The following is an 11164-nucleotide window of genomic DNA, read 5'->3' as shown; positions in this document are numbered from 1 at the left end:
TACACACCGGTGGGTCATCTGTTTCGTGATATCAAGTAGTATAAGCTTAATACCCAATTCATTCAGGCTGAAGTAGTCCATGTTGCACGTAGCTGTAATAAGCCAGCACATGTGTTGGCCGCCATGGGTGCAGGATTAGCTACTGGTGAAGCGTCTTTGTGGCTTGACAGCCTCCCTGCCAATGTAACCTGTGTCATAACCGGCAGTTCTGCCGTGATCTAGATGGAATACAAGTGTTCCATTTCAAAAAAGTAGATTTACGTCCTTTTTATATTTCTAGGGGGAATGTTGAGCCCTTAATTAGTAAGAGTAGGCTTCTACAATAAAATTTGGGCCGCAATATCCGACGAATGTTCGCTGTACAGTATGATTCGATAGTTTCTTCGTAAACGCAGGGCAATTTCTTTAAAGAAGAAAAAAAATTGCGGCAAAAAAAGGCAGGATTTGCCGCCTTCTATGGGGTAAAGTTGAAAAAAAAAGCATTCCCTTGCCATCCATCCCCTTTCAGCTGACGTTCGTCACTTATCATTGTGATAAGAAATCTGGATTGGTATGTCAAATCAAGGTGGCTTTGGCAGCCATCGATAAGCTCCAGAGAACCGGCCCTAACTGACCGGGGCAGATCCAGTAGCCGTTCTTCTTCCTTGTCCGTCCACGTTTTCTGGGACGCCTTTTCGTCATCTTTCCTTGCACTTGCACCCAATACAGAGCAGACAGACAGTGGGCTTCTCTCCCCTACAGAAATGGACCAGTCCCGTCCATCCGCATCCGCTCGCTAGCACCAATAAACAAAGGTTAGTTCTTGCTCAGTACTACTATCACCATCTCAAATCTCGGCTTGTCCCCCTCGCTCCCCAGTATTGACTGCTGGCAGGGTCATCCCTTTTCCCACTCTCAGCGCGCCCAGCCTCGGATCCAGGAGCCAGCCGCCCGCAATGGCGTCCCTCCTGGAGATCTTCGTGGGATCCTGTTCCTCCTCGGCGCCGCCGGTGGACTGGGAGGCGGAGGCCTACCCGGAGTACGCCGACTACGCCGTCCTCCCCCTGCTCCTCGCCTTCTTCCCCGCCCTGCGCCTCCTCCTCAACCAGTTCCTCTTCGAGGTAAATTCATTGCCTGTCTGTGTCTGGCTGTTTCCCTCTTCTTCAGTTAGGATGCGTTTGGTGCGTGGGCAGTGAGTCCACTTGGCCTGGGATATCTCTCTTGTTTTCCCATCCAAGAGTTGGATGAGCCAGTTCTGGGCACGCTCAAGGCGTCCACAGGTCTCAACGTTGACCCGGAAAAGCTTCCTGCAAGATTTTCAAACCGTGTTGATATCGATCGGTTCATGGTAATTAGTCAAATGATCTTGATCGTTGGTACTCTTCGTTTCAGACGCTTGGTAGGTGAGTTGCCTGTAATTAACTGAACTCCTCCCAATGGGCTTGGTCAGCTCAATTACTAGATGGTTGCCTTAATAATCAAAGGTTAGTAGATTGGATCAATGCTTAAATTTCATGGCTTCCCGTGCTCATCATGTTGTCGTCGTCCCTCATTGGTACAAATACTTGTCATGTGGAGATCGCAGATTCGCTAAACAACATGTGCTTACCCCACCCAAGTAGGTCTTTACATCATGTTATCTGAACCCTTAAATTTGACAACATACATAGGGTACAATTTGGATAATCCATCGTGTAACAATTAATCAAAGCATTCACACATATATCAAATAAGCATTAGTAAGGACATGGAAGTTTATGAATTGCCTCTCTCCTTCAGTGATGATGTTGGGATTGAACTAGTGATTGCGGTCCCAAATGGTACAAAGACTGGTATGACCTATGGCCCTTCCTTGTACCGGTGTTGGTCTTCGAAATTTCTAATCTAACATCATTGCAGCCGTAGGTACCGAATTACCGCGTACTTGTCTTGTTACATAAGTCACCGGGAGTACTATACTTAATGATTTCATATTACTACTATACACTGTGAGCAAAATTGTTTCAAGAATGGTGCAAATCAGAACTACATGCACATGTTATAGTTCTTAAATCTCACTTTCTTCGCAGGTGTTAGCAAGACGACTTATATTTGGAAAGGGATATGACAAGCTTGCTGAAACAGATGAAAGGAGAAAGAAAATCAATAAATTTAAGGAATCGGCATGGAAATTTGTTTATTATCTTTCTGCAGAACTCTTTTCACTATCTGTAACATACAATGAATCGTGGTTTACAAATACAAGATACTTTTGGGTAGGGCCTGGCGAGCAGCTGTGGCCTGACCAAAAGATGAAGTAAGAGAGAGAAACAATCTCTTTTGTTCCTTATTATTGCAACTTCCAAGGGCTTCAACATTGTTTGTTTTTCTCTCCAGGCTGAAGCTTAAGGCTGTATACATGTATGCTGCTGGATTTTACGTATATTCTATCTTTGATCTTCTGTTGTGGGAAACAAGACGCAAGGACTTCGGAGTCATGATGTCTCACCATGTGGCAACTATTGTTCTGATTGTTGTGTCCTATATTTGCAGGTATGCAGATGAGTGTAATTGCCCTTATATACCATAACAATACACAGCATAGTCAAACTTGAAGTTGTTGCTACTTCCAAACAGATTATCTCGTCCTGGCTCGGTCATTTTACCCCTCCATGATGCAAGTGATATATTCCTAGAGATCGGAAAGATGGCCAAGTACAGTAGCTGTGAGTGGCTAGCTGTTGTAGCATTTCTACTTTTTGTGGCTTCGTGGATCCTTCTTCGGCTAATAGTTTTTCCTTTCTGGATCCTAAGAAGCACAAGGTAAACATTCTTGGTTGTTCTGGCATGTGGTGCTACTTTACCTGATTAGAAAGCAGCATTACTCTACTAAGTTTTGTAGTGCATTTTGTTGATCAATTCAATGGTCTTGCGTCTTTTTCAGTTATGAAATAGCTATGATCGTGGACAACGAGAACAGAAAAATCTACAGAACCTCGTACTATTATCTTTTCAACACTCTCTTGTTTTCACTTCTGGTCTTTCACATATATTGGTGGGTACTGATTTACCGGATGCTCGTCAAACAAATTCAATCCAGAGGTCATGTTGGTGAGGATGTTCGATCCGGTCAGTGATTCTTTTCTTGCTCATTTCCTTGGTGTTAGAATTTTTTTCTTTCTCAGCAGCATACTCTTATGGATTTATTATAAGCTACCCCTGCTATTAAACAGATTCTGAAGGCGAAAACAACCATGAAGATTAAGCTGAAGGTTGTTGGATGCTTAACTGAAGAACTGTATAGTTCGCAGTTGGGAATGAGAATGGTGCAAGCGGGTTGTATAAAGAATGAGAATGTCAAGGAGGAGCTAGTTAGCATATCCATTAGGAGGAAATTCAGGCACAAAACGAAAACTGAAAGGGCTCGAATCTCTGTGCCACTGGAACAAGCCTCCTTGATGTATCTTTTTTGTAGATTGAATGTATGAGGTGATGCTATCATTCAGGGTCTTGAGGCATCAATCTTACATCGTGATATTAATCTCCATATGTATGTGAAGATGTCTTTTGAGAAATACTGAGCCTCCAAGTTATAAAAACTCTCTTTTATATATGTGGCTTGATTGTAATTTAGTGGTCATATTCTCAAATATAAAAATAACATTTAGTGGTCCTTATATGTCATTATTATATATATGCTTGCAGTTCATGTTAAATATTCAGTATGATCGATATTGGAAATGGACATCTCTGTTAAACATGTATACAGAGAAGATATCACTAATTTAGCTGATACTCAGTGTAATCAATCATGTATTTTCATATATTTAATCATGTTCAGCACACATACAATTTACAGAAGAGATCGAGCTACATGTTTTCTGTGAGGCATCAAGCCATGAGCGACTGCATCACTTATTATAGCACCTTGCTAGCAACGACTATCACGACCGAATCTCCCCTTCCTCTAGGTCTTCTTCGAAGCTTTGACGATGATGATAATGCTGCTGCTGCTGCTTCCAGCCATCGTCGTCAAGCTTGCGGAAGAGTCCAATCTGCCGCAACAAGTTGTTGGGCTTCGCAGTGTTGTACTCATCAATGCCGAGGCTCTTCAGATCCTCTGGGTGTAGGGTATCGTCGGGCATTGCCGTCCTCTCCATCTCGAGCACTTCCTGACGGGCCTTCTCCCTCGCCCGGGACGTGGCCTCCTTTCGCTGCCTTTCCAGAGCACCGGCGAGCTGCTCGCATGTTGGAGGAGCTGGGCTGTCAACGATCTCGTCTGAATCAGAATCTGAGTCACTGCCGCCGGAGTCGCTGCTGCCGGATTCAGTATCTGAATCGCTGTCGCTGGAATCAGTATCCGAACTGCTGCTGCTGGAGCTTGGGATGCCGCTGGCTGTTTCATCTTCGACGAGCAGCAGAGGTGCCGGCACGATCGGTAACGGGGAGACGCCGCCGCAGATGTCAACTTCTTCGTCCTCCTCTTGGGCCATCACCTCAGGGCCGTCTTGGTGCCGTTCTTGCAGCAGAGGTTGCGGCACGATCGCTAAGGGGGAGACGCCGCCACAGATGTCAACTTCTTCGTCCTCCTCCTCCTCTTCGGCCATCGCCTTAGGGCCTTCTTGGTGCCGTTCTTGCGTCGACGGATTGGCCGCCTTCTTCTCTCGAGCGAACTTGTCAACCTGCTCCTGTAACTCGACGACGGCGGCGTCGTCCATTGCGTGGAGGTCGATCTCGATTTCGCCGGGGCGGGTGGCGCAGCTGTGCTTCTTCAAGAGCTCGCCGAGGTGATCGGGGATTTCCGCAACGAACAGCTCCAGGTCTTCCGCGAGCATCTCCCTCTGAGAGGTCGTCATCTTCTTCTTCGTTGGCGCCTTCTTGCGATTGATCACAGGAACGGGAGGAGACGCCTTCCTCTTCTTGGCTGGCGGCTCCTCGGCCAAGAACCCTTGAGGACTCTCCTTGACGCGGGGAGCCGACGGGGACGAGGCGGGAACTAGCACGGCGGCCGCCTTGTGGAGGATGCCACGGACGGCGACGAGCTCTGATTGGAACCGCTGCCGAAGGATCTCCATCTCCCTCGCGCGCTTCTGGCCGGACATGATGCCGATCTTGGCGTCAAACGGCTGGCCTGTCACGAAGCCGTGCTTCCTGATGAGCTCCCCGCCGTAGGGGTAGGCAACCTCCATGGGAAGGGAACAGGGGACGCCGGTCGCTGGGTGATTGGTGAAGGAGACGATGGGGAAGATTGGAGAAGGCAGAGGCAAGGCTAGGTCAGGGCGAGGTCGGGGCAAAGGCAGAAGGTTGGCTGCCATTTATTGATCAGCTGAGGTGATGATGCCGACACGTGATGGGATTCAAAACCGTGGATGTGGATGCGTATGTGATGTGAAGTCGGATTTGCTTGCGTGCATTTCAAGCTTGGTGCCAAGTCGGATTTGCTTGAGTTCATGACACTGTCATGTGTTTCGTCTCGGGCTGTCAGTCAGCTCCACCCATAGAAAAAGAAACAAAGTTGAGTTCAGTCTCCAGTCTTGCCTCGTAACATGCACACATCTTTTGCTGCAAGACAAGATCAGGCACCAGAAAAGCGCAATCTGCAGACCGACACCAAGTTGAACAGGTGCCGGATCTGCACACTACACACCCTAAGAAATCGACATGAGCCCTTGAGATTTGAAAATCGTACTTGTAATATATGCTATCACCAGCAGGCAAAATCAAGATTCTGAACCTGCGATGTGGCGCTAGTCCGTGCTATAGGAGAAGAAACACAAGTGCTAAAGTGAAGAGGAAAGTTGGCAATGTCCTCCAAAGACCAAAGTCATATGTGATCGGCTACTTCTGCCTTATGCGTCTCTCCGTTGAGAAAACTGCACGATCAAAACTGAAACTTAAGCAATTTTCACGCGCGCATGGTCAGCTGCTCTCTGCTTTCTCTTAGATTTAGTCGGCCTCGCGGTGGGCCGCCGGCCCATGTAAGCTTCCATGTGCTTGTGACGAACAACTGTTGCCTCGGCTCGCGTCAATACAATGCGTATGAAAATATTAAAAAAATGTTGAATATGTATAAAAATATTCCTGATGTATAAAACAAATGTACAATGTGTATGAAAGAAAGTAGGCATTTAAAACATATATTGAAAAACATGTAATCATGTATTAAAAAATGTTAACCATGTTACTGATCTATACAAAAATCTAAGGCATACATGAAAAGAATAAACTTCAAAATAATATTAATTATGTACTTGAAAAAAGTTAAACAAAAAATGTTCCTGATGTATACAAAAAATGTACAATGTGTATGTAAAAAGTAGTCATTAAAAAAATATATATATTGGTTCATGCAAAAAAATATTGGGAAAAAGTGTTAACCATTTATTAAAAAATGCTAAATATCTATTAAAATCCCTGACTTATAAAAATGTATATTGTGTGTGGGAAAAGTAGACATGTGTCGTAAAAAAGGAAAAAAAACATTGAAAACCGGAAAGAGAAAACAAAAACTGGCAAAGGAACAAAGAAAACTAAATAGAAAAGAAAAAAGAAAATAATAGAAGACTGGAAAACAAAATAAAATAAAAGGAAAAAGAAAAAAATAAACGCACTGAAACCCGCTCCAAGAAACCCCTATTTGGCCGGTCCATCTCCCGCTTGCCTATTGCAAGAGGGAGTTGCGTTATGTCTCGTAGTAGGCGTGCATAGCTCTTACTGGCTAGCAGACCTAGAACCCAACATTTGCCTTGGATTCGGCCTCTGTCTACTACATGTCCAATATACTTTTCTCAAAAAAAAAATTAACCAAGCTCACGGATATTATTAGAAACCTTTGGTGGACAGGTGTTCAAGATGACCAAACAATAAGAAGCCTTTGTCTAAGGGCATGGACGAATATTTGCACGGACAAGAAACTTGGTGGCCTAGGCATCAGGAATTTGCAGGCGATCAATCAAGGTCTCATTCGCTTGGCCGCATGGAGACTTGCAAAGGAACCAGAAAGCCAGTTGGACCAAATACTCAAGGCTAAGTACCATCATGACACACCTATTTGGAGGGCAAAGCCTAACACACCAAAGTATACTTTCTGGTCCGCAATTTTGAAGGTAAGACCTCTTCTGATTTTAGCATTCATCTATCAGATTGTAGATGGAAATAGTTTATTGTGGAGCACACCTTGGTTTGAAGGATGGGAAAATATTTATGATAACCTCATCATCCAACCCCGCTCTTTTAATTACCCAGCTCAAATTAAGGACTTGTGGATTCCTGGGCAAAAAGTTTGGAATGTTAACTTAATTAATATGTTATTTTCTCCTCCTATAGTTCATTCAATAATTCACACCCTGATTATCTGTACTACCAGTCAAGACATTCTTGTATGGAAGCTAACTCCTATAGGTATGTTCTCTTCCAAAAGTGTATACAAACATAGCTTTGCCAATCTTCAGCTTCCTTCAAGACAAAGGCCAAAAATTGTACCACCGTAGATTATAGCATTGCTAAACCAGGTATGGAAAGAGAAGCATATGGCTCCAAGAGTCCAAACATTCGCTTGGAGACTTCTTAGGAAAGCACTTGCTACAGGTAAAAGGGCAGGTACTTATTCTAAGTTTATTAGTGAAAAACTATATAACTTGTGGAAATATTGAAGATGAGATGCATCTTTTTTTCTTATGCCCTTTTGCAAAAGCAGCTTGGTATAGTTTTCCATGGTTTACTAAAACAGATTTCATTGCCCCACATAATAGTTCAGTCTCACAAATGATCCAAGCCCTCCTCACTTCCAATCATCCATAAATAAATGTTGTCTCACTCTATACCTTCTTGTGGTGTCTTTGGAAATCTCAAAACGACAATCGCTTTTGCAGAACTACTAGGTCTCCTTCACAAGTATTTTCATCAGCAATGGCGGTCATGCAAGGAATTAATATGGAGGTAGGAGCTCGGTCTCTAGACTAAAAAGTAGTTGATAACCCACAAGTATAGGAGATCGCAACAGTTTTCGAGGGTAGAGTATTCAACCCAAATTTATTGATTCGACACAAGGGGAGCCAAAGAATATTCTCAAGTATTAACAGTTGAGTTGTCAATTCAATCGCACCTAGAAGACTTAATATCTGCAGCAAAGTATTTAGTAGCAAAGTAATATGGAAGTAACGGTAGCAGTGGCAAACGTAATAGTATTGGTTTTGTAATGATTGTAATAGTAGCAACGAAAAAGTAAATAAGCAAAGATCAATATGTGAAAAGCTCGTAGGCATTGGATCAGTGATGGATAATTATGTCGGATGTGATTCCTCATGTAACAGTTATAACATAGGGTGACACAGAACTAGCTCCAGTTCATCAATGTAATGTTGGCATGTATTCCGAATATAGTCATACGTGCTTATGGAAAAGAATTTGCATGACATCTTTTGTCCTACCCTCCCGTGGCAGCGGGGTCCTATTGGAAACTAAGGGGCCTCCTTTTAATAGAGTACCAGAAGTAGTCATCACTGGTAATTGTCCCAATTATTGTCACTTCAGGGTTAACGGATCATAACACATAGTAGGTGACTATTGACTTGCAAAATAGGATCAAGAACTCACATATATTCATGGAAACATAATAGGTTCAAATCTGAAATCATGGCACTAGGGCCCTAGTGACAAGCATTAAGCATAGCAAAGTCATAGCAACATCAATCTCAGAACATAATTGATACTAGGGATCAAACCCTAACAAAACTAACTCGATTACATGATAAATCTCATCCAACCCATCACCGTCCAGCAAGCCTACGATGGAATTACTCACGCACGACGGTGAGCATCATGAAATTGGTGATGGAGGAAGGTTGTTGATGATGATGGCGACGGATTCCCCTCTCCGGAGCCCCGAACGACTCCAGATCAGCCCTCCCGAGAGAGATTAGGGCTTGACGGCGGCTCCGTATCGTAAAACGCGATGGATCCCTCTCTCTGATTTTTTTCTCCCCAAACGTAAATATATAGAGTCGGAGTTGAGGTCGGTGGAGCATCAAGGGGCCCACAAGACAGGGGGTGCGCCCCAGGGGGCGCCCCCACCCTCGTGGACAGGGTGTGGGCCCTCTGACGTTGATTCTTTCACCAGTATTTTTTATATATTCCAAAAATATTCTCCGTGAAGTTTCAGGTCATTCTGAGAACTTTTATTTCTGCACAAAAATAACACCATGGCAATTCTGCTAAAAACAGCGTCAGTCCGGGTTAGTTCCATTCAAATCATGCAAGTTAGAGTCCAAAACATGGTCAAAAGTGTTTGGAAAAGTAGATACGTTGGAGATGTATCAACTCCCCCAAGCTTAAACATTTGCTTGTCCTCAAGCAATTCAGTTGACAAACTGAAACTGATAAAGAAAAACTTTTACAAATTCTGTTTGATCTTGTTGTTGTAAATATGTAAAGCCAGCATTCAAGTTTTCAGCAAAGATTATGAACTAACCATATTCACAATAACATTTAGGTCTCATGTTTACTCATATCAATGGCATAATCAACTAGCGAGCAATATTAGTAAACCTTGGATGACAACACTTTCTCAAAATAATCATAATATGATATAATAAGATGGTATCTCGCCATCCCTTTCTGAGACCGCAAAACATAAATAAAGAGCACCTCTAAAGTTCAAGGACCGACTAAACATTGTAATTCATGGTAAAAGAGATCTAGTCACGGTCATACTCAATGTAAACTAATAGTAATACATGCAAATGACAGTGGTGCTCTCCAACTGATGCTTTTTAATAAGAGGATGATGACTCAACATAAAAATAAATAGATGGGCCCTTCTCAGAGGGAAGCAGGGATTTGTAGAGGTGCTAGAGCTCGATTTTGAAATAAAGATAAATAATATTTTGAGTGGCATACTTTCGTTGTCAACATAACAACCAAGAGATCTCGATATCTTCCATGCTACACACATTATAGGCGGTTCCCAAACAGAATGGTCAAGTTTATACCCCCTACCACCAACAAACATCAATCCATGGCTTGTCCGAAACAACGGGTCCCTCCAACTAACAACAATCCTGGGGGAGTTTTGTTTGCAATTATTTTAATTTAAGCATGGGACTAGGCATCCTGGTTACCAGCCATTTTCTCGTGAATGAGGAGCGGAGTCCACTCCTCTTGAGAACAACCCACCTAGCATGGAAGATATAGACAACCCTAGTTGATACATGAGCTATTCAAGTATACAAAATAGAATTTCATTTGAAGGTTTAGAGTTTGGCACATACAAATTTACTTGAAACGGCAGGTAGATACCGCATAAAGGAAGGTATGGTGGACTCATATGGAATAACTTTGGGGGTTTATGGAAGTGGATGCACAAGCAGTATTCCCGCTTGGTACAAGTGAAGTCTAGAAAGAGACTAGGAAGAGACCAGCTAGAGACCGACAACAGTCATGAACATGCATTAAAATTAATCAACACTGAGTGCAAGCATGAGTAGGATATAATTCACCATGAACATAAATATTTGTGGATGCTATGTTGATTTTGTTTCAACTACATGTGTGAACATGTGCCAAGTCAAGCCACTCGAATTGTTCAAAGGAGGATACCACCCTATCATACCACATCACAACCATTTTAATAGCATGTTGGCATGCAAGGAAAACCATTATAAACTCCTAGCTGATTAAGCATGCCATGAGCAACTATAATCTCTAATTGTCATTGCAAACATGTTTCATTCATAATAGGCTAAATCAGGAATGATGAACTAATCATATTTACGAAAACAAGATAGGTCGAGTTCATACCAGCTTTTCTCATCTCAATCAGTTCATCATATATCGTCATTATTGCCTTTCATTTGCATGACCGAACGGTGTGGAAAATAATAATAGTGCATGTGCATTGGATTAAGCTGGAATCTGCAAGCATTTGATACACAGGAGAAGACAAGGTAATATGGGCTCTTTGTTAGATCAACAATAATGCATATGAGAGCCACTCAACATTTTCATCACGGTCTTCTCCTCTCGACCCCCAAATAAAAGAAAAGAAACAAAACTATTTACACGAGAAAGCTCCCAACAAGCAAAAGAAGAACGAGAAATATTTTTGGGTTTTCTTTTTAATTATTACTACTATAGGCATGGAAAGTAAACTACCTAAAAGCTACAACTAATTTTTTTGGTTTTTTCTTAAGGTTTTTCAAACACACAA

The 11164-nt window shown here is 42.8% G+C and overlaps 1 protein-coding gene across 2 annotated transcripts; it reads left to right on the top strand.

The window, feature by feature from the left end:
- Positions 1–635: 635 nt before the first annotated feature.
- On the top strand, positions 636–3621 carry LOC119301380 (ASC1-like protein 1). Of its 2 annotated transcripts, none has more exons than XM_037578344.1 (7): positions 636–794; positions 899–1100; positions 2049–2275; positions 2356–2511; positions 2596–2781; positions 2903–3087; positions 3192–3621. In XM_037578344.1, the coding sequence occupies exons 2-7, from the start codon at positions 936–938 to the stop codon at positions 3221–3223; spliced, it is 951 nt and encodes a 316-aa protein (XP_037434241.1). In that variant the 5' UTR covers positions 636–794; positions 899–935; the 3' UTR covers positions 3224–3621. The 2 variants fall into 2 exon arrangements, with proteins under 2 accessions (XP_037434241.1, XP_037434242.1); XM_037578345.1 differs by having other exon boundaries at positions 875–1100.
- The last annotated feature ends 7543 nt before the right edge of the window (positions 3622–11164 follow it).

Source organism: Triticum dicoccoides, chromosome 5A (genome assembly GCF_002162155.2).
Source record: "Triticum dicoccoides isolate Atlit2015 ecotype Zavitan chromosome 5A, WEW_v2.0, whole genome shotgun sequence".
In the NCBI taxonomy this organism is placed as follows: domain Eukaryota; kingdom Viridiplantae; phylum Streptophyta; class Magnoliopsida; order Poales; family Poaceae; genus Triticum; species Triticum dicoccoides.
This window is presented reverse-complemented; position numbering and strand designations above follow the sequence as displayed.

Coding starts and splice junctions, on each gene's coding strand:
- LOC119301380 (XM_037578344.1), top strand. CDS start 936: ATGGCGTCCCTCCTGGAGATCTTCGTGGGATCCTGTTCCTCCTCGGCG. Junction 1,101..2,048: donor TCAACCAGTTCCTCTTCGAG/GTAAATTCATTG, acceptor CTTTCTTCGCAG/GTGTTAGCAAGACGACTTAT. Junction 3,088..3,191: donor TGGTGAGGATGTTCGATCCG/GTCAGTGATTCT, acceptor GCTATTAAACAG/ATTCTGAAGGCGAAAACAAC.